This window comes from Balaenoptera acutorostrata, chromosome 4, assembly GCF_949987535.1.
Source record: "Balaenoptera acutorostrata chromosome 4, mBalAcu1.1, whole genome shotgun sequence".
Lineage (NCBI taxonomy): Eukaryota > Metazoa > Chordata > Mammalia > Artiodactyla > Balaenopteridae > Balaenoptera > Balaenoptera acutorostrata.
This window is the reverse complement of record NC_080067.1, coordinates 147528774-147552223: the sequence shown is the minus strand read 5'-3', so window position 1 is coordinate 147552223 and position 23450 is coordinate 147528774. Positions and strand designations below refer to the sequence as shown.

Genomic DNA, 23450 nt, shown 5'->3' with positions numbered 1-23450 from the left:
AAAGCCGCTGGATTTTGTGGTTGTTTGTTACGCAGCATTATCGTGGCAATTGCTACCTAATACAGGTGTGATATTGAAATGCACTCATTATGCATGAAGTGCTTTACTTTTGCACGTTCCATGTTAAAAAGAGAAAACACAGTCCAAGTTCATACCTGAGGCAGGATAGTTATGCGGAATGATCTACTAGAGTTCTCGTCTCTCAGGTAGATGGAGATTTTAGGGAAATAAGACCAAGGTGTTTCAGAATTTGTCCAGCATGCCAGCTGGGACCCCGTCCAGAAACCATCAGAGAATTCTGGAATCTAGACAAAACAAGATCACATGACAAACAATGATGAGTCTGGCACAACAACAGGAAGCAGCTCTCAGCTCTCTCATTACCTTGCCAGATGCCCATGGCGATAAACACTGCTTAATTTGGATGCAAAGCAAGACATCAGTCCTCTGGAAGAGTGATGGTGATGAGAAAATCACAATTACTAAAATTACCAAGGCATGTGAAAGACTTACTGGTATTAGGCAGCGCTAAGAGCACTTCCCAGCACTAAGTACTTTAATCCTCAAACACCCGCATCAGGGCAGTAACATCATCCCCTCCACTTTACGGATGAGGAAACCAACGCTCAGAGAAGTGAAATAACTCGCTCAAGGTCACACTGTAGTAGGCAATACCCTTTAGAAGAGAGACCAGATCTTAAATGTGATGCTCAAGGCCCTTTTGGGCATCAACTTCCCTATAAATTCCCTGAGCCCAGTAAGCTTCCTACTGGTGCAGAGCCCTGCGGGGGCTCTCTGCTCTTCTGGAACATCTTTCTCCTCCCGCAGATCTCAGCTCCAATGCCACCTTGTCCAGGAAGCCCTCCTTGACTGCCCCCCCCCCACAGTGCTGGTACTCCACCATATATCTCTCCTCCTTGGCCTTTCTCCTTGTAGCAGTTTTAATTTTAAATTTATTGGTGTGATTGGTTAACTTCTGTTTCTTGCACTAGAATCTGATTCTTCTAAGGACACAGGAGTGCTGTCTGCTCCCCCATCTCCTTCTCATAGCCTTAACACCTGGCCCACAGGAAAGACTCAGGGAATGTTCGTGGGTAAAAAAATGAATGGCCGAGAACGCAGAATGTTTGTTCACCTGTGCCTCTCATCCGGGGACCAGAAGGGCAATGCGAACCATGCTTATCCACTAACTGCTGAATCTGCAAGTTAATTACAAATTACTTCTGTGCCTTCTCAGCAGGTCGAGTTAAGATTCCAGAGCAGGCCTGCCCTGTTCCTGCCAGCTCCCTGAGGGAAGGACTATGTTGGATGTGTCTTAACACACCCAGCACACTGCACTGCTCAGGTCAGAACTAGAGGAGCATGTGATGGGGGAGGAGCTAGGAGGACATGTGATGGGGAGGAGCTAGGAGAACATGTGACAGGGAGGAGCTAGAAGGGCATGTGATGGGGCGGAACTAGGAGGGCATGTGATGGGGAGGAGCTAGGAGGGCATGTGACGGGGAGGAGCTAGGAGGGCATGTGATGGGGAGGAGCTAGAAGGGCATGTGATGGGGGAGGAGCTAGGAGGGCATGTGACAGGGAGGAGCTAGGAGGGCATGTGACAGGGAGGAGCTAGGAGAGCATGTGATGGGGAGGAGCTAGAAGGGCATGTGATGGGGGAGGAGCTAGGAGGGCATGTGACGGGGAGGAGCTAGGAGGGCATGTGACAGGGAGGAGCTAGGAGAGCATGTGATGGGGAGGAGCTAGAAGGGCATGTGATGGGGGAGGTGCTAGGAGGGCATGTGACAGGGAGGAGCTAGGAGGGCATGTGACAGGGAGGAGCTAGGAGAGCATGTGATGGGGAGGAGCTAGAAGGGCATGTGATGGGGGAGGAGCTAGGAGGGCATGTGACAAGGAGGAGCTAGGAGGGCATGTGACAGGGAGGAGCTAGGAGAGCATGTGATGGGGAGGAGCTAGAAGGGCATGTGATGGGGGAGGAGCTAGGAGGGCATGTGACGGGGATGTGGGGTGGAGCTGGAAGAGTGTTGACTGGGAGGAAGGGGTACCTGTCAAGGTCCCGGAGGAAGAAAGCACATGAGCTGAGTTGAGGGGCAGGTGGGCGTCAGGGAGACGTGGTGGGGAGAGCAGGCAGGGCATGGAAGCTGTCCCACGAGACAACGTGATGGCCGTGGAGGCTGGCGCGGAGAACAGGAAGGGGCAGGAGATGAGGCTGGGAAGGACCCAGGGGCACCACTGTGCATTTACCAGGGACCATTTACCAGGGATCTGAGCGCTGTGGCACACGGGGTGGGATCAAGGCATCCAAGCGGGGTTTATGTAGGTCACTGGTTCTCTGAGTCTAACCTCCAGGGAGTCAGCCTGGGCTGGACGGATGCATTTGAAACTCAGTGACCAACGGGTGGGAAGTGATGGTGTGGCCATGGATGGGATCGCTTAGGAGAGGGTACAGGGAGAAGAGAGGGGCACAGGACCCACCCTGAGAAAGGGACCAGCAAAGGAGACCCCCATGAAGAGGAACACAGGGATGAGAAGAGGTCCTGGGAGGAGGGTGTGATGGAAGCTGAGAGGACAGGTAAGGGAGGTGAGCAGGGGCGCTGCAGAGCTCAAGGAGGATAGGACGTGAGAAAACTGGGTGTCCCTGGACGAATACGGAGTGAGAGCTGCCTGCTCAGGACCTCGCAGGCACGTGCCGCCGCCCTGGGGCAGACAACCGGGAGGAATTCCCTGCGGCCTCTTCACCCATCACAGGTTCTCCACTGAAACTGTCAGGGCCGACTTGCAAAGTCTCTAATGCTGGCCTTCATAGATTCGTACATTTTATAAGAATGAAGCCAGCTTGAAATACGTATCACAGGGAAGAACCCCTTGCTGGATGAGCTGAGAAGGGGTGGGGCAGTCATTTTGCTGGATTCCAGGAAAAGTGAAGCGTGACTAGGGCTGCACAGAGGGCACAGAGCTCCAATTTCCAGCTGAAGAATGAGGCTCAGAGGGGCCAAGTAACTTGCCTAAGAGGCACAGCTCAGGACTGGATGGGGAACCGTCTGCCTCCAAAGAGGTGCCTGCAGGTCTGGAAAGCCTCCCTGGGGGCCAAGCCTTGTGTCCTGGGGGAGAGTTTAGACATTCGGATCTTAGAGTTGAAAGTCAGAAGTCAGTTTACAGCAGGTGTCATCCTACTTCTGGGTTGTACAGAGGGAGAAGAAGCACTGGGCCTGAGCTAACAAGGGTGCCACAGCTGGGCAGGAAGGAAGCCCAGGTCCCCGCCAAACACAGAACTCCCCACCAGGCTCATTTAAAAATACAGACCTACATATAGCACAGGGAACTACATTCAACATCTTGCAATAACCTATAACGGAAAAGAATCTGAAAAAGAATACATATACATGTATAACTGAATCACTTTGCTGTACACCTGAAAGTAACACAACATTGCAAATTAACTATACTTCAATAATAAACAAGAACTACGGACCTACAAACCATTCATTTCTAAAATCCCATCTGAAGAATCTAGGCCCAGAGACAGAGCACGGCATCTGTACGGTGTTTAACTCTTCAAAGCCGGTCCTCTCCTTAACTAAGAGAGAAAACCCAAGCCAAGAGAGCCGGCTGAGATGAACCTAGCAGAGAGAAAGAACACGCACGTCTCTGGTCCACGCACAATGAGACAGAGACAGTTTCCACCCTTGCTGAGCTTTCCCTGCTCAAGACAAACATCCTCCCCAGGCCTCTCCCTCCTGATGGAGGCACTGAAACCAGAGGATAATTTTAGACTCGGCAAACAAATTTTGCACTCTCGTTCCTTCTCGTGCTTTAATTACAGTCAGGCACTGCTGAACACATGCTGTGCTGCCCTCGGGAGTGCGAGCGCCCCTCTGCCACAGTCCTGCTGGTCCCCGCTGAAGTCACGGACTCCGCAGAGACCCAGGCTGGTCACGGGCTTGTTGGAGTCACACGCTCACGCTGCCAGAATGTCCTTGGGACGGTTGTAAAACACTTAGAGCTCAGAATAGTACATTTGAAGGTGCTCATATTAATTTCACTGAGGACATTTTTACCCTGAAAAAAAGCAGCATATTGCTCTGCATTTCCAGTACAGTCTGGTTTTCAGCCAGTTTTCTAAATTTAAGGCACTAAAAATGTTACCGGCCATGTTTTTCTGATTCAGCAGATATTAGACACGCAGTGTACAAAAGAGGCAGACATTGCTCTGCCTTTCTTGTCCGCGGCTCCCTGGACCTTTCAGTTCACAGAGGACCTCGGTGTTGTTTCTTCCGGCTTTCCCCTCTGTATTCTTTTGATTTGCCTGCTGCTTTTCCTACAGCGCTTCCAGACTTTTCAAGTTTGGGTCCAGGACAAGCAAAACCCTGCTCTTCCTTCCCCTGTTCTGCTGTCACCTGTAACAAAGCAACTGCTGTGCATCTCCTATCCATCATTCTTTGGATTTGGCCAGCCCAGTGGAGTTGCGGGCCTGTCAGCCCCAACTGGGGTCAGCGCCAATATAAAGACTTCGTGCGGGAAACGCTCAGTTTTGGTCACTCTGCCAGGGTGGCCCTGCATGAACAGATGCTTATGAAGACACCCACGAAGTCGAGAGAAACGTTTATCTTGTGTCGAGACAAACAGTAGTAGCACTGTGGTTTGGACATGAAATAGAAGCTCTTCTTGACCGAGCACATTGTGCCAGGCTTGTACGCCCGACCCTCCTCACAGCCCCAAGACAAGAACCCGGAGACTCTCAGGGGGCACAAGAGTCCTCTCCAGGCACTCAGCTAATAAGTGGCAGAAGCTACATGAAATTCAATTCCATCTGCCCTTTAAGGCTGTGGTCCTTCCACTCAATGCCCTGTGGTCTATCCTGTTGCCTTGAACTAACTGGAAAGTTGGGGTCACACTGGGAATACTGTTAACCAAGCCCTCAAAAGGCATGTTGTCCTTGACCATGATTCTAATTGTATTTCAAAGCATGGCCATAAAAGAATTATTACATTGGCGGATTTGCCCTTTGTCTTGTGTGAATCTCATTCTTTTACAGAAGTGGGAATTACAATCCCAGCACAGCTTGGATGAAGGCCAAAAAAGGAGTACACTTTTTGGTTTGTTTTAAAGGCTACAAACATATTCCTGGTTTACTATTTACTTTAATATAGTATATTACCAAGTGGTTCTTTTCCCCCTTAGATTAAAAAAGCGCTATGCGGGCTTCCCTGGTGGCGCAGTGGTTGAGAATCTGCCTGCCAATGCAGGGGACACGGGTTCGAGCCCTGGTCTGGGAAGATCCCACATGCCGCGGAGCAGCTGGGCCCGTGAGCCACAACTACTGAGCCTGCGCGTCTGGAGCCTGTGCTCCGCAACAAGAGAGGCCGCGATAGTGAGAGGCCCGCGCACTGCGATGAAGAGTGGCCCCCGCTGGCCGCAACTAGAGAAAGCCCTCGCACAGAAACGAAGACCCAACACAGCCATAAATAAATAAAAATAAAAATTATTAAAAAAAAAAAAAGCGCTATGCTAACTACAATATTATTTGAAATACTAAAAAGCATTGCACCTTCAGATCCAAGTCCTCTGAGGATAAAGTGAAGGAATTATTTGCTGGTTAATATCAAGGAATAAGATTGTGAACTTAATAAGTAATCATTAAAATAAAACCACCTCGAAGTCCTCAGACGGAGACCGTTAGACTACGTGGTGGTATTCCCCGGTATGCGGTCATGACCTGGTGTGACCTGAGATTCACCCCGCATCCTGAAGACTCACCAGAGACGCGCGGGCCACTGCCTCGACGACGGCGTCAAACACCTTCTGCGGCAGGCGCAGCAGCGTGGTACCGCTGTCCACGATGGCCTTGTCCGCGTTGTACTAGAACGGGGAGGGGGGGGGAGAAGGCACTGAGCGGCAGGGCACCCGCCATCAATGCACGGCTCCAGCCCGCCGTCACCGTGGACCTGTGATACACACATTCGGCAGTCACGGTACCTCCTTGGTGGCTACAATTCATTTCATCTTCTCAGAACTTGGGAACCGAGAACTTCCTTGCCCGATGTTCTCATGATAGATAAAGAAACCGAGGCCAGGAAAGGGCAGTGACATTGACCGAAATCAACAGCCTAATGCAGGGCTTTTCTCTTACTCAGCAGTGGCCAGATTCTGTCAAGGATCCCCCAAAGAGGGAAGACCCATTTGTCTTTAGAGGTTGAAAATGATACATTAAATGTCATTTATACAAATCATGAAAAATCAACTCTCTGTTACCCTGCTAGTGGAGAAAGACGGGGAAGGACAGTTTTTCAATAGACAGCCCGTATTTGCATTTAGAATGGAACCAAAGCCACATTCAGTAGGAGAATCTCACACACACAGAGGCAGTCCCAGCCCTGACCCCGCCTCTGTCATTCTTTATGTGGCCGAGTGGGAAGAATGGAGGTCAGTGGGCCAAGACCAGAGTAGTCACCCAACCTCTAGGGACATAACTGTATGATCAAGGCTGCCCAGGAATGGAGTGAGTCGTGGGCAATTTAATCCTCTTGCTTCTACGGCAAATCCATGAGTCATAGGACCAAATACACCAAGCAGGTCAAAAGGAAATAAGGATCTGTTTAGGTAGCAGGTGGGAGGAGTGAAGAATTTTGAGAAATTGAAATACAGCAACTGATTCATATTTTTTCAAATGTAAAATGAATTTCAGTTTAGAAACAAAGTTAATTTAAATATAATCTAGTTTGTTCGCACTTGTATGTGTAAGAAAAGCTCACACACTGAAATGCTAGGGGGTGGGATGTTCTGGGTTTTGTTGTTTGCTCTGTGTGGCAAGGTTGGCTGATTGTGGGGGGGGCAGAAAAGAACCAGGAATACGAGAATCAAAGCTCCAAATAAATGCTTACACTCTCCAACACACACTCTCACACACAAACACATACACACACACACACGCACACACACACATGTGCGGAGTCTGTGCTTTATTTTAGGCCCTCCCATCTGATTCTATCATTGGACTCTTCAATGGCAAGTAAATGCCTCTTGACAATAAACAGATTTGTGGACTTAGGACTGAAACACCATTCCAATGCAATGGACCATCCCTTTATCAAGCTTTGACTGTTTTTTCAGAGGCATCTGTGTATATGAGAACTTATGGTACAATGTGATGGTTAAACTGAAAGGCAGTGATGACAGGTAAGAGTACAATGAATGCTGATGAAATGCTGGTGGTTTTTGTAAACCATTCTGAAAATATTGTAGAGGACCAAGTCTCCCTCAGATCCTCATAATCATGTCATTATGTGCCACAAACAGGCCAAACTGCAGCGAGAGGGTGTGAACGAGGTTAACGAGAGACGTGGTTTCCCAGCTCTGCACATGTGCCTCCTTTGAGCACCATCAAAAGCCATGCACATCTTTAGAGCACATGTTTCTTAGAGTGAGAATTGTATACTGGGGGGGAAGGGGGATTAGCTGTGAATGGAGGAGAAAGCTGATGATTTACTTCTGGTTTCATTTTGCTTATTTTCAGTCCCCTTTTACACTGATAAAACCCTGCTTACTTCTCGTTGTCTTGAACAGAGATCAGGGACCATCAGGCCAACATGATATGGATAGTTCTGGATAGTTCTCTTCACTCACCATTTTAGGCTAATTCCTCTCTATTAAGAGAAGCAGTTGAAGGGAAGCAATTTTTTTTGGGGGGGATCATTGGTATAAAATCATCTACAAAAAGGCCCTGTAACTTTTAATGTCATGAACTTTTGATTTATCTTGCAATGTAATGCACCCTCAGAGTTCATATTCAGGTCCCAGCTGTAATATTTAAGTGACCCAGGCACACACAGACAGGTAGACACAAAGAGATCACAGAGTGGAAATACCTCTCTGCAGTCCAAATTAAGGCTCTGGCCTCCGATTTCCAATTTCAGAATTTCTATCTGATAATACCACTCCTCCTTAATAGGGGTATACCAGATGTCTCCTTTGTACAAGGTTGGTTCAATTCCACCCAGGACCTGGGATGGAAAATATTTACAGGTATAAGAGAAAAAAATATACAGGCATGTAACAAGTTACACAGACAAGCGTGCTCTTATAAGGCAAAACTTCACTAGAATTAGTACTTTCAATTTATTGGGATGTTATAAATAAATACATACACCTGAAAATTAAACAGGGAGCATTCTGGGGCCATGTATCCAAAGATCAAAGACTTTTATACCCTAGTCTAATCAGGATGCTTTGATGGTTTCCCTTATCTAAAGTTAGTACATACAGTACCAGCTCCATGATATTGAGATCCTCCCCTCCGGCCCCCACCCCGGCCACTGGCAAAGAAATGCAATAAAATTGTAAACCATACAGACTGGCAAAAATTTAGTTCCTCAGAAGACAGAGGATGACTTCCTGCCCCGCACATTTGCATGGAAAGCAGAACAAAAGAGCTTCCCTAACCAAAACTTCATTTTGCACATCTGTATAGCATCACCCCACAAATCTAGGCTACCCTCTCCCCTGAAAAGGTGATAAAAAAAGGTGTTGAGAGCAGGTGTATTGTTAGCAATCAAAGTAGATGAGCCTACTTCTCACAGCTGGAGAGCAAAGGGGTCAACATCACCCACCCCGGGGGGGCCCTTCATGTACATTCTCCCCATCACCTCCTACCTTAGACGTCGGGGCGCAGGGCCCATCAAGGGGACACTTGGGTTATGGCATGTTCACAGTGTCGATTCTGCCTCACTATGTGTGTGCTGTGTATGTGCATGTGTGTGTATGCGTGTGTATATAAGTGTGTGTATGTGTATGTCTGTATAGCTGTGTATGTGCATGCATGTGTGTGTATATGTGTGGGTCTGTGTGGGTCTGTGTGTGTGTGTCTGTGTTGAGAGCGAGAGAAAGGATGTACAGGTGTCCCCGTCTCCCCACCAAATTTATGCAATCACAGTCCTCCCCCTTTGCCCCCCCCCTCCCCAGAGTAAGGCCCACCTGCCACCCCACCCCACTCACTGGTCCTCATGTGCCCCTACCACACCCAACAAAAACAGTTACCTTTCAAAGGAACATTTTTTAAAAAAGCTTTAAAGGAATTTGACTAACGCAACAGTGTAAGACAACTATACCCCAATTGAAAAGAAAAAAAAAAAAAAAAAGGTATGGGGATAAAAAAAAATAAAGGAATTTGGGGAAGCAATGAGAATCATCTTATGAGATGGCAGGATGATTAGGAAAGATAAAAATAATACCTAGTTTTATCCATTTTTAAGGGCTCTCAAACAAGGATTATTAATATTTGACAGTACCTATGTATGCCTACATGTCTAATATTTCTATCAGGGTCTTAATAAAGCAGAAAAGAGCAGCCCCACTGATCTCTGATGTTCCCCCTTTAAGATGAAAAGATACCCACAAGACTACCTCCGTTGGTACCAGATCCAGCGACTGGCAATCCAGCCCCACACATCTGCATGGAGAAAACATTGGGGATCTTTGCTTGTGCCACGAGGGAATCAAAGAATGTCTCCAGAGAACTTGATGGCTGCAGGAGGGATGGGAAAGAGCACAGCTGCTTCAGGACTCGCAGTGGAGACAAGGAGTGACCCCATGCAGGTACCAGGCATGGTATACAACATGGCATTTCTTTATAGTCAATATTTTCAAGGCTAAGGAATAAACAAGCTTATTATTAAGTACACTGATTCAGAAACCTCCAACAGAACTCCCTAAGACTTGGTATTTTTTCCTTTTGGGATGGCGGCTCTGTTGGAAAAATAAGATAGTATTTCCAGAAGCTGTTAAGAGGCTGCCCCATTTACCATCCTGACTGCCTTGTGAGGCAGGCGTGAGAAGATGTGGAAGTGGGTTACCCAGGTAGGTGGTGGATTCTAATCTTAGACGTTTCAGAGTAAGGAGAGAACAGCGTCTCCAGGAGCTGCCTTTGCAGCTTCAGAAAAAGTTTTTTTTCAGCTGTAGTCATCCATCATGCAAATGACAGGTGCCTGACCCATGAGGACAGGTCACATCCCAGATCCCGGACCCTGGGAGGCGGCTTAGCTCTGCCGGCTGTCTACCGAACTCTGGCAACCGGGAAAGGAACGATGCTCTTCTCCTGCACTTTAAAAGCTCATTATTCCCCATTGCCGTATGTCAATAATGTCCTCTGTGCTTCTGTTACACGTAACCACACCTTCAGAGACCAGCTGTATTTCTCCAGGACTGAAAAGGAGGGATGGTCTGTGAACAGGTCTTAGCTGGGGGTGGGTCACAGGTGCTGGTGGTCAGGAAGGAAGGTCATAGACCTATGTTTCGATTTTGGCTTTGACAACTGGGACAGATTAGAGTTGGTTACTACGAATGGTTCGTTCTTGATGAAAACAACTGTTGCAGCATAGATGCTCTTGGCATATTCTGAGCAGCTACGGTTAATATAAGGAAGGATTATTTATAATCTGTAAGAACTAAAACTCTACTTCTAGAGGGAGTGAGAGGAGAGTTATCAGACAGACAGAAACCTTCCCATTTCTTTAGTTCATTTGTATTTGGCCTCCTATCTGCTTCTTTCCCAGCCGCTGTGGACTCTCTTGCAGAATTCAGTACAATCCCTACATGTAACCTTGTCTAAATACTTTGTGTTTGGGTCAAGGAATGAGACGAAGCCCCCTTGTGAAACGGGCTGGCTCTGGTGATGACCCAGTCTGTGTCAACCTTCTTGAGAGGCGGTGAGATAAACACTGCCCGGAATTGAATCCTGGCTCCACCACCCACCTGCTAACCGTGTGACTTGTTCCTTTGTTTCCTTATCTGTAAAATGGGGATCATAGTCGCATCCCAGAGCTCTTCTGGGGCTTAAATGGGTCAGTACACACAGAGTGCTTGGAATAGTGCCTGGCACACGGGATGGGATCTATTATTATTCTGCCAGGTCATTCTTCAGTAGGACTCGGGATCCTTTAAGGTTTAAAAGCACACAGCTGCCCAGGACCAGCCCAAGAGGACCTGATTCAGCAGGGATGCTGCTGGGTGCAGGCAACTGTAGTGCGAGAGACCCCGCAGGTGGTTCTGACCAAATCCTTGATGAGAAGCACCTGGCATCGGCCGGGGGCCACCACACACTATGACCCCACTGGGTGCTCGGGGAACCTATTTCAGAAACACCTTTGGGCCACCAACCCAGACCGCCCTGCCAGTCCTGTTTCTAGCTGTGCCCCACGTCCTACAAATCCTGTTACTGTCTCCCCAAACCTAGGAAGTGAAGACAATTGTCGGCAATCTTGGAATTTCATAGGTGAAAAAATAAAAAAGTCATGTGGGGAGTCCGGACACCCAAAAGAACCCCAAAGCAGTCTATTCTCAAGGAAGTTTTACATATTATTAATTCCAGATAATTTAGCTTTACGCTACCATCCTCTAAATAACCAGCATCAAATCAATCATACATCTTTTATTTTCAGAGTCACGAGAAGATGAAACATTTTGCCTGAGGTCACATGGTCAGTGAAAAGTATCTAGGAATGTAAGTTGCTACGAGTTTGGGAACTCCTATTAAGCTTTTCCTACAGTGCTGAGCAAAAAAACGGCTCCAGAAGCCATCCGGGCTCCGTAGAGGGGGCTCTGGGCTCTGACAGCCCTAGGCAAGGGGTAAAACCTCTCTGACCCTCAGTCCACACATCTCTAAAATGGGGATAACAGGGGCCTACAAAGTCTGCCTTGTGGGGAGGTCTCAGACACCTTGCAATGGTCTCAGCCTAGGGCTTCACGGGCTATTTTTTGTCCTTGAGAAGCCACAGTGTTGGGAAACGGCCCCTGCCTACTGGCCCATCTCCACCCCCTCACATCGCTGCCCTGCATCGCTTGCTAGTAAACTTGAGCTGGAACAAATGTCCTTATGGAGAGAAAACAGGCCTTTCTGCACCCACGATTCTTTGTTCCACACTTAGCTCTGGCTCGAAGCCTAACTCTGAACAAGGAGAGGCCGAGCCGGGGTGCCCGTTTACAGGAGAGGAGGGGCAACCTCTGCTCAAGTGTATGCTCACCTGCCCTGGTCTCCCGGAGCCCAGGGGACCCACGGGTGTCAGATCCGCCTGCCCCTGGCATCCCTTCCGGGTGGACATTTCCCAGCCCACCTCACTCCTCCTGCTCATGAACACTACTTCCTTTGGGTGGGATCAAGGGCAGATAACTGGAGAACATTCAGTCCTGTCTTTCCCTGTTTTGTGAAGGTTCTGACGCTGATGGGAGCGAGGGTCCCACCATCTCTCCTCGCTGCATCGCTAATTCCAGGGGCTGGCGATCCCCAGGGCACGCTTGCAGGCTGCCTGTGCTCTCAACTCCAGAGTGAGGGAAAGGCAGCACGATGCTTTCTCTGCCTGGTGGGACACCTCTTCCTGCCAAGGTTCCAGTGTCACGTCTTCATGTGAATGTATGAATTTAATAAATGTGTTTACTCTTAATCCTGCCCAAACAAAAACCCCTAAACAAACACCATAATCAAAGTGATTCAGCTTCTGTTAACACCTGTCAACTATACAAGTAAAATAAACGAAAGGCAAATGAAAAACGTGATGCTATGGGCGTACCTTGTAGGAAGGTTCAAAGAATGTCACCATTCATCTTAAATTTTAAAAATGCTTAGAGATAAACTTAATTGTGCGAACACTGATCTTTCAACCATATGATTCTCACTGACTGTCTCGGACAGCTGGACCCATCTGTTGGGCCCTCCAATGACTGGCTTCAGAATCTTGTCCCATCACTCAATTTCCTTAGATCCACCCATTATTCTTACCTTGGCCAGGGTAGCATAAGCCAGTCCAAGTATCCCATTCCATTTAATCCCAGGCAAAAAGAAATTCTCTGACTCAAAGATGGTGGCAATGTTGACCAGAAAAGAACTGTTGAAGCCTTTTGGGATGGTGACAACGTCCTCTCCAACGAAGCCAGTCCAGCTCCCTTGCGTGTACTTCACGGTGACGTCAAAGCCCTTGGGGCGGTAGGTGCTGGACCTGGAAAAAGAGAAGAGGCATCGTGTCCTGTATCCCGTCCACCTGTCCCTGTTCTGACCACATGGCAGTCATGGCTGCAAAGACAGCGGCCCTACGTCCAGAAGGTCTGCGTAAGCAGTTATTCATAATTAAGACTCTTCACGCTCACAAGGTGACATTTCCCATAAAAAATAATCGCTAACATTTGGGTAATGGCGTCTTCTGCGCCACGCGTAAGGGAGTACTGGGGTCAACGTGTAGCCCCAAATTTAACTCTTCCCTCCGCCCAAGTCCTGCCCCGTTAAAACAGGTGTTGTACTTAACTGCATTGGCCTGGGACGCCACAACTGTGTGTGGGCCCCGCCTGGCCCTCTGGCTCTGCGGGGACCCTGCACTGCTACTCTGTGACAAGGGAGGGGCTGGCAGCCCAGAAAGAGGGGCCACCAGCTTGTGGCCTGGGGTTCAGATTCACACAAACAGCCAACGTGATGAATAAAGATCAAGCCACACACCCCCAGTACCAGGGCTGTCCCTCCTCAGGGCCCGCATGACCTCCTGGGGTCACAGGTTCCTTCTCAAGGTCGTCCCTGTGCTCCAAGCTGATTCTACTCATATCAAAACATGAAGGAGGACGCTGATGACAAGTCACTGTGACACAAGTCACTGTGACAACCCCACAACCCCTAAGGGTAAGCGCTACTGAGACAGAATAACATGAACACGACCAGACAACAGGTGGGGTAGATGGAAATCCTGCTCTCGGGATTTCAGAGACAGACAGTAAACAATTGAACCCCTAGAATTCCAGGCGATGATAGAGTGATGAGTCACCCAGAGAAGAGAGCAGGGTGAGGGGAGGGTGGTCACTGAGGCCTCTCTGAAAGAGGACATTTGTGTAAGACCTGCCTGAAGACAACGAGCCACGGGGCTCTCTGGGGAGGGGCATCCTGGAGAGAGAACAGTAGGTGTCAAGGCCCTGGGGTGTCCAATCCTGGGAGGTCATTCTTATACCTAATGGAGCTTGAAAACTCTGTTGACTATAGGCAGGAACCCAAGGGACATCTCTGAGCAAATATCTGGGCATTCAAATCAGGCTTCCCCTAGGAAAATGAGCAGATTCCTAAGAGAAGTGCCAAATCACCAAACACATCATTGTAAAGTGTTCCTGTTTGTCGGCAGTTTTCATTTCATTTTGTTTTAACATTAAATCTCTGAACATTAATACATGTTACTAAGTGTTTGCTATAGGATTATATGAATTTGCGGTATGGATTATATGGTCTTTTTGGGAGTCAGGGAGAAAGTTAAGTCAGGGATGATATGACTTTTTTTCAGTACGTCTCATAAGCTTTAAAAATGGTAACAGTCTTTAATTCAGTAATTGCACTTCTGAGAATCTGATCCTAAGAAAACACCCATGATGCAAACAGAGATTCATGAACAAAGACAGCCATTATGCTTTATTTATAACAGCAAACAGTTGGAAACAACCTAAATGCCCAGTAAAAAGGAAATAGTTTAGTGAATTATAGTACATCCATATGATGGAATATTAAGTAGCTCTGAAAAATGCTGTTGAGTAAGACATTTTCAATGACATAGTAAAAAAAAATAAGGTAAAAGAAACATTTGTATATGTGGCAGAACCTTCTTCAAAAAAATTTAATACACTCCAATATTAGCAGCGCTACCTCTGGGTGGTGGGGTTTTGTGGGGGAAACTCTCATTCTTGTGGTTAGATCCTTCCATATTTTCTGCATATATAACTTTTTATAATCAGGGAAAAAAGGTTATTTTTAAAATGTCTGGCAGACACATTTTGGAGAAATTTAATTTATTCTAACATCATAATGGGATATGAAATATGAAGAATATTTAATTTTAACATTTTCTATTTTAGCTAACTCCACCATGATCTTAAAAAGAGAGCAGCATTAAGCGAACATTTTATGTACAGACGTCTTCTGACAAGGGCAGGCACAGACCAAAAAGTAAGTGTGGATGGACCCCGGGCACATGGAGCTCTAAGGAACCCATCAGAAATTACACATATAAAGCGCATAGTCAGGTCATTGAAATGCAGGCACTTGAGGGTTGGTGTTTTAGTGCCAAGTTTTAGTGCCAGCATCAATTCAGTGACGCCTGGCACACAGCAGGGGTTGCACACATTTAGGATGAAAAGCAATTAAAATACTAAATTGTCAGTCCCTTTTGACAGTTTGCGGTCATTCCCCAAGTTTAAAACTGCACTACTGCTGGGCGTATAGATCAGTGGTAGAGCATTTGACTGCAAAACACTACTGCTAATGGAAGAGGCTAATTATTTTGAAAGGCTTAGAGAATGTGATCTAGCACAGGGTTGGCAAATTTTTTCTGTAAAGGGCCAGAAAACAAATCTTTCAGGTTTTGTGGGTCACATGATGTCTGTTACTACTCCACTCTGCTAGTGAAGAAGCAGCCACATGTGACAGATAAACAAACGTGTGTGTCTGTGTTCCAATAAAACTTTATTTACAAACACAGGCAGCAGGTTGCATGTGGCCTGTCAGCCCTAGTTTGCCAACCCCTGATCTAGAAGATTATTATCTCCCCAAACATTCTATAGTACCATGACTTTCTTTTGAGAAGTTTTTTTATTTTTACTCTGTCCAGACTACAGAAAACTCATTAGAATCTGCCAATGTTACTGATAAGATGGACCAGGCTGACCATCTAAGTAGCATGTCCTCTGTAGTGTACTGACCAGCTTGCTATTTCCCTCATGGGCGAACATTCTGGATGTTTCGGTGCCATTTACAGAGAGATGAGAGGCAGTTGGAGGTACACCGCCTGCAGTCAAATAGTACTTCAACCACTTGGGAGCCATGTGTGACCCTAAGTCAAGTTAATTAACTTCTCTATACCTCAGTTTCCTCAACTAAAAAGTCAGGACAAGTACAGTACCATACCTCATGGGGTTAATACTAAGGATTAAGAGAGTTAATACTGTAAACCATTTAGAACAAAACCCTGGAACACAGCAGGTACACAACAAAAATAGCTGCTATTATTATAATTATATAATTGCTTGCTACCTTTGTTCAATCTATGGACTGCTATTAGAAAATGTAAGATATTTTTTCTAGAAAATGCTCCTATAGAGATACTCTTTCTGAATATCCAAAACTGTCTCATTCTGAAGTCCAACAACCTCCAGGAAAAGGGGCAAGTCTTGGGTAAGATTTGGTTAAAATGGTCCAGGGAGGGGAAGAACCTTCTAGGTTTCTAAAAGATGGAGCTCTTCTGTGTTCTGGACCAGGGCTGTCCAATAGAACGTCTGCAATGACAGAAATATTCTCTACCTATGCTTCCAATACAGCAGCCAACCTGAAATGTGACTGTAGATCTTCCTCAACATACGATGGGGTTACATCCTGATAAACCCTTGTAAGTTGAAATTATCATTAAGTTGAAAATGCATTTAATACACCTAACCTACTGAACATCCCAGCTTAGCCTAGCCTACCTTAATCGTGCTCAGAACACTTATATTAGCCGACAGTTGGGCAAAATCATCCAACACAAAGCCTATTTTATAATAAAATATTGAATATCTCCTGTAAGTTATTGAATATTATACTGAAAGCGAAAAACAGAGTGGTTGTCTGGGTGCAGCGTGGTTATCAGTGTGTAGCTGTTTACCCTCATGACTGTGTGGCTGACAGGGAGCTAAGGCTGCCGCTGCCCAGCATCACAAGAGAGGATCGTCCAGCATATTGCCAGCTTGGGAGAAGATCAAAATTCAGAATCCAAAGTACAGTTTCTACTGAACGTGCATTGCTTTTGCACCATTGTCAAGTTGAAAAATCGTAAGTCAAACCATCATAAGTCCGGGAACGTCTGGACAGTTTGACTAAAGAACGACTCTTTATTTAACATTAATTAATTTAAATTTAAATAGCCACGAGGACCTTCAAGATGGTGGAGGAGTAAGACGTGGAGATTTCCTTCCTCCCCACAAATACATCAGAAATACATCTCATGTGGAACAACTCCTACAGAACACCTACTGAACGCTGGCAGAAGACCTCAGACCTCCCAAAAGGCAAGAAACTCCCCACGTACCTGGGTAGCGCAAAAGAAAAAAGAAAACACAGAGACAAAAGAATAGGGATGGGACCCGCACTAGTGGGAGGGAGCTGTGAAGGAGGAAAGGTGTCCACACACTAGGAACCCCTTCGCGGGTGGAGACTGTGGGTGGCGGAGGGGGGAAGCTTTGGAGCCACGGAGGAGAGCGCAGCCACAGGGGTGCGGAGGGCAAAGTGGACAGATTCCCGCACGGAGGATCGGTGCCGACCAGCACTCACCAGCCCGAGAGGCTTGTCTGCTCACCCGCCGGGGCGGGCGGGGCTGGGAGCTGAGGCTCGGGCTTCGGTCGGATCACAGGGAGAGGACTAGGGTTGGCGGCATGAACACAGCCTGAGGGGCTAGGGCGCCACGGCTAGCCGGGAGGGAGTCCGGGAAAAAGTCTGCAGCTGCCAAAGAGGCAAGAGACTTTTTCTTGCCTCTTTGTTTCCTGGCGCGCGAGGAGAGGGGATTAAGAGCACCACTTAAAGGAGCTCCAGAGACGGGCGCGAGCCGCGGCTGTCAGCGTGGACCCCAGAGACGGGCATGAGACGCTAAGGCTGCTGCTGCCGCCACCAAGAAGCCTGTGTGCGAGCACAGGTCACTCTCCACACCGCCCCTCCCGGGAGCCTGTGCAGTCCGCCACTGCCAGGGTCCCCTGATCCGGGGACAACTTCCCCGGGAGAACGCACGGCGCGCCTCAGGCTGGTGCAACGTCACGACGCCTCTGCCGCCGCAGGCTCGCCCCGCCTCCTCCGTACCCCTCCCTCCCCCCGCCTGAGTGAGCCAGAGCCCCCCGAAGCAGCTGCTCCTTTAACCCCGTCCTGTCTGGGCGGGGAACAGACGCCCTCAGGCGACCTACACGCAGAGGCGGGGCCAGATCCAAAGCTGAACCCCGGGAGCTGTGTGAACAAAGAAGAGAAAAGGCAATTTCTCCCAGCAGCCTCAGGAGCAGCGGATTAAATCTCCACAACCAACTTGATGTACCTGCATCTGTGGAATACCTGAATAGACAAAGAATCATCCCAAAATTGAGGAGGTGGACTTTAGGAGCAACTGTAGACTTGGGGTTTGCTGTCTGTGACTGACCAGTTTCTGATTTTTATGTTTATCTTAGTTTATTTTTTAGCGCTTATTATCATTGGTGGATTCCTTTATTGGTTTGGTTCCTCTCTTCTTTTTTTTTCTTTTCTTTTTAAATTAATTTTTAATTTTTTTATTTTAATAATATATTTTAAACCTTTTTATTTTAGTAACTTTATTTTATTTTTTTCTTTCTTTCTTTTTTTTTCTCCCTTTTCTTCTGAGCTGTGTGGCTGACAGGGTCTTGGTGCTCCAGCCCGGTGTCAGGCCTGAGCCTCTGAGGTGGGAGAGCTGAGTTCAGGACATTAGGCCACCAGAGACCTCCCAGCCCCACGTAATATCAATCGGTGAGAGCTCTCCCAGAGATCCCCGTCTCAACGCTAAGACCCAACTCCACTCAACGACCAGCAAGCTCCAGTTCTGTACACCCCATGCCAAACAACTAGCAAGACAGGAACACAAACAACCCCACCCATTAGCAGAAAGGATGCCTAAAATCATAATAATTTCACAGACACCACAAAACACACCACCAGACACAGTCCTGCCCACCAGAAAGAAAAGATCCAGCCTCATCCACCAGAACACAGGTATCAGTCCTCTCCACCAGGAAGCCTACACAGCCTACTGAACCAAGTTTATCCACTGGGGGCAGACACCAAAAACAACGGGAACTACGAACCTGCAGCCTGCGTAAAGGAGACCCCAAACACAGTAAGTTAAGCAAAACGAGAAGACAGAGAAATACGCAGCAGATGAAGGAGCAAGGTAAAAACCCACCACACCAAACAAATGAAGAGGAAATAGGCAGTCTACCTGAAAAAGAATTCAGAGTAATGATAGTAAAGATATCCAAAACCTTGGAAATACAATGGAGAAAATACAAGGAACGTTTAATAAGGACCTACCTAGAAGAACTAAAGAGCAAACAAACAATGATGAACAACACAATAAATGAAATTAAAAATTCTCTAGAAGGAATCAATAGCAGAATAACTGAGGCAGAAGAACGGATAAGTGACCAAGAAGATAAAATAGTGGAAATAACTACCGCAGAGCAGAAGAAAGAAAAAAGAAAGAAAAGAATTGAGGACAGTCTCAGAGACCTCTGGGAAAACATTAAACACACCAACATTCAAATTATAGGGGTCCCAGAAGAATTAGAGAAAAAGAAAGGGACTGAGAAAATATTTGAAGAGATTATAGTTGAAAACTTCCCTAATATGGGAAAGGAAATAGTTAATCAAGTCCTGGAAGCACAGAGAGTCCCATACAGGATAAATCCGAGGAGAAACACACCAAGACACATATTAATCAAATTATCAAAAAATAAATACCAAGAAAAAGTATTGAAAGCAGCAAGGGAAAGGCAACAACTAACATACAAAGGAATCCCCATAAGGTTAACAGCTGATCTTTCAGCAGAAACTCTGCAAGCCAGAAGGGAGTGACAGGACATATTTAAAGTGATGAAAGAGGAAAACCTACAACCAAGATTACTCTACCCAGCAAGGATTTCATTCAGATTCAATGGAGAAATGAAAACCTTTACAGACAAGCAAAAGCTGAGAGAATTCAGCACCACCAAACCAGCTTTACAACAAATGCTAAAGGAACTTCTCTAGGCAGGAAACACAAGAGAAGGAAAAGACCTACAATAACAAACCCAAAATAATTAAGAAAATGGTAATAGGAACATACATATCGATAATTACCTTGAATGTAAATGGATTAAACACTCCAACCAAAAGACATAGACTGGCTGAATGGATACAAAAACAAGACCTGTATATATGCTGTCTATAAGAGACCCACTTGAGGCCTAGGGACACATACTGGCTGAAAGTGAGGGGATGGAAACAGATATTCCATGCAAATGGAAATCAAAAGAAAGCTGGAGTAGCAGTTCTCATATCAGACAAAATAGACTTTAAAACAAAGACTATTACAAGAGACAAAGAAGGACACTACATAATGATCAAGGGATCAATCCAAGAAGAAGACATAACAATTGTAAATATTTATGCACCCAACATAGGAGCACCTCAATACATAAGGCAAATGCTAACAGCCATAAAAGGGGAAATCAACAGTAACACAATCATAGTAGGGGACTTTAACACCCCACTTTCACCAATGGGCAGATCAACCAAAACGAAAATAAATAAGGAAACACTGCTTTAAATGACACATTAAACAAGATGGATTTAATTGATATTTATAGGACATTCCATCCAAAAACAACAGAATATACTTTCTTCTCAAGTGCTCATGGAACATTCTCCAGGATAGATCATATCTTGGGTCACAAATCAAGTCTTGGCAAATTTAAGAAACTTGAAATCGTATCAAGTATCTTTTCCAACAACAAAGCTGTCTAGAGACTAGATATCAATTACAGGAAAATAACTGTAAAAAATACAAACACATGGAGGCTAAACAATACGCTACTAAATAACCAAGAGATCACTGAAGAAATCAAAGAGGAAAGCAAAACATACGTAGAAATAAATGACAATGAAAACACGATGACCCAAAACCTATGGGATGCAGCAAAAGCAGTTCTAAGAGGGAAGTTTACAGCAATACAATCCTACCTCAAGAAACAAGAAACATCTCAACTAAACAACCTAACCTTACACCTAAAGCAATTAGAGAACGAAGAACAAAGAAACCTCAAAGTTAGCAGAAGGAAAGAAATCATAAAGATCAGATCAGAAATAAATGAAAAATAAATGAAGAAAACAATAGCAAATATCAGTAAAACCAAAAGCTGGTTCTTTGAGAAGATAAACAAAATTGATAAACCATTAGCCAGACTCATCAACAAAAAAAGGGCGAGGACTCAAATCAATAGAATTAGAAATGAAAAAGGAGAAGTAACAACTGACACTGCAGAAATATAAAGGATCATGAGAGATTACTACAAGCAACTATATGCCAATAAAATGGACAACCTGGAAGGAATGGACAAATTCTTAGAAAAGCACAATCTTCTGAGACTGAACCAGGAAGAAATAGAAAATATAAACAGACCAATCACAAGCACTGAAATTCAGACTGTGATTAAAAATCTTCCAACAAACAAAAGCCCAGGACCAGATGGCTTCACAGGCGAAATCTATCAAACATTTAGAGAAGAGCTAACACCTATCCTTCTCAAACTCTTCCAAAATATAGCAGAGGGAGGAACACTCCCAAACTCATTCTACGAGGCCACCCTGATATCAAAACCAGACATGTCACAAAAAAAGAAAACTACAGGCCAATATCTCTGATGAACATATAGACAAAAATCCTCAACAAAATGCTAGCAAACAGAATCCAACAGCACATTAAATAGATCATACACCATGATCAACTGGGGTTTATCCCAGGAATGCAAGGATTCTTCAATATATGCAAATCAATCAATGTGACACACCATATTAACAAACTGAAGGATAAAAACCATATGATAATCTCAATAGATGCATAAAAAGCTTTCAGCAAAATTCAACACCCATTTATGATAAAAACTCTTAAGACAGTAGGCACAGAGGGGACTTACCTCAACATAATAAAGGCCATATATGACAAAACCACAGCCAACATCGTTCTCAATGGTGAAAAACTGAAACCATTTCCTCTAAGATCAGGAATAAGACAGGGTTGCCCACTCTCGCCACTATTATTCAACACAGTTTTGGAAGTTTTAGTCACAGCAATCAGAGAAGAAAAAGAAATAAAAGGAATCCAAATCAGAAAAGAAGAAGTAAAACTGTCACTGTTCGCAGATGACATGATACTATACGTAGAGAATCCTAAAGATGCTACCAGAAAACTACTAGAGCTAATCCATGAATTTGGTAAAGTAGCAGGATACAAAATCAATGCACAGAAATCTCTTGTATTCCTATACACTAATGATGAAAAATCTGAAAGAGAAATTAAGGAAACACTCCCATTTACCACTGCAACAAAAAGAATAAAATACCTAGGAATAAACCTACCTAAGGAGACAAAAGACCTGTATGCAGAAAATTATAAGACACTGATGAAAGAAATTAAAGATGATACAAACAGATGGAGAGATATACCATGTTCTTGGATTGGAAGCATCAACATTGTGAAAATGACTATACTGCCCAAAGCAAACTACAGATTCAATACAATCCCTATCAAACTACCAATGGCAGTTTTCATAGAACTAGAACAAAAAATTTCACAATTTGTATGGAAACACAAAAGACCCCGAATAGCCAAAGCAATCTTGAGAAAGAAAAACGGAGCTGGAGGAACCAGGCTCTCTGACTTCAGACCATACTACAAAGCTACAGTAATCACGAGAGTATGGTACTGACACAAAAACAGAAGTATAGGTCAATGGAACAGGATAGAAAGCCCAGAGATAAACCCATGCACATATGGTCACCTTATTTTTGACAAAGGAGGCAAGAACATACCATGGAGAAAAGACAGCCTCTTCAGTAAGTGGTGCTGGGAAAACTGGACAGCTACATGTAAAAGAATGAAATTAGAACACTTCCTAACACCATACACAAATATAAACTCAAAATGGATTAAAGACCTAAATGTAAGGCTAGACACTATAAAACTCTTAGAGGAAAACATAGGCAGAACACTCTATGACATAAATCACAGCAAGATCCTTTTCGACCCACCTCCTAGAGAAATGGAAATAAAAACAAAAATAAACAAATGGGACCTAATGAAACTTAAAAGCTTTTGCACAGCAAAGGAAACCATAAACAAGACGAAAAGACAACCCTCAGAATGGCAGAAAATATTTGCAAACAAAGCAACTGACAAAGGATTAATCTCCAAAATATACAAGCAGCTCATGCAGCTCAATATCAAAAAAACAAACAACCCAATCCAAAAATGGGCAGAAGACCTAAATAGACATTTCTCCAAAGAAGACATACAGATTGCCAACAAACAAATGAAAGGATGCTTAACATCACTAATCAGTAGAGAAATGCAAATCAAAACTACAATGAGGTATCACCTCACACCCATCAGAATGGCCATCATCAAAAATCTACAAACAATAAATGCTGGAGAGGGTGTGGAGAAAAGGGAACCCTCTTGCACTGTTGGTGGGAATGTAAATTGATACAGCCATTATGGAGAACAGTATGGAGGTTCCTTAAAAAACTAAAAATAGAACTACCATATGACCCAGCAATCCCACTACTGGGCATATACACTGAGAAAACCGTAATTCAAAAGGAGTCATGTACTACAATGTTCACTGCAGCACTATTTACAATAGCCAGGACATGGAAGCAACCT

At 45.3% G+C, this 23450-nt stretch overlaps 1 protein-coding gene across 2 annotated transcripts in view; it reads right to left on the bottom strand.

Moving 5' to 3' along the window:
- Positions 1–23450, bottom strand: part of BACE2 (beta-secretase 2) — an 86712-nt gene that overhangs the window by 23359 nt on the left and 39903 nt on the right. The window contains exons 3-7 of one of the 2 annotated variants that reach the window (XM_057545625.1): positions 12770–12986; positions 9395–9523; positions 7869–8003; positions 5761–5862; positions 156–305 (exon numbers count right to left, since the gene is read on the bottom strand). In XM_057545625.1, the coding sequence (XP_057401608.1) occupies positions 156–305; positions 5761–5862; positions 7869–8003; positions 9395–9523; positions 12770–12986 (733 nt within the window). The remainder of the gene's footprint in view (positions 1–155; positions 306–5760; positions 5863–7868; positions 8004–9394; positions 9524–12769; positions 12987–23450) is intronic. The other variant, XM_057545626.1, reaches the window with a different exon arrangement.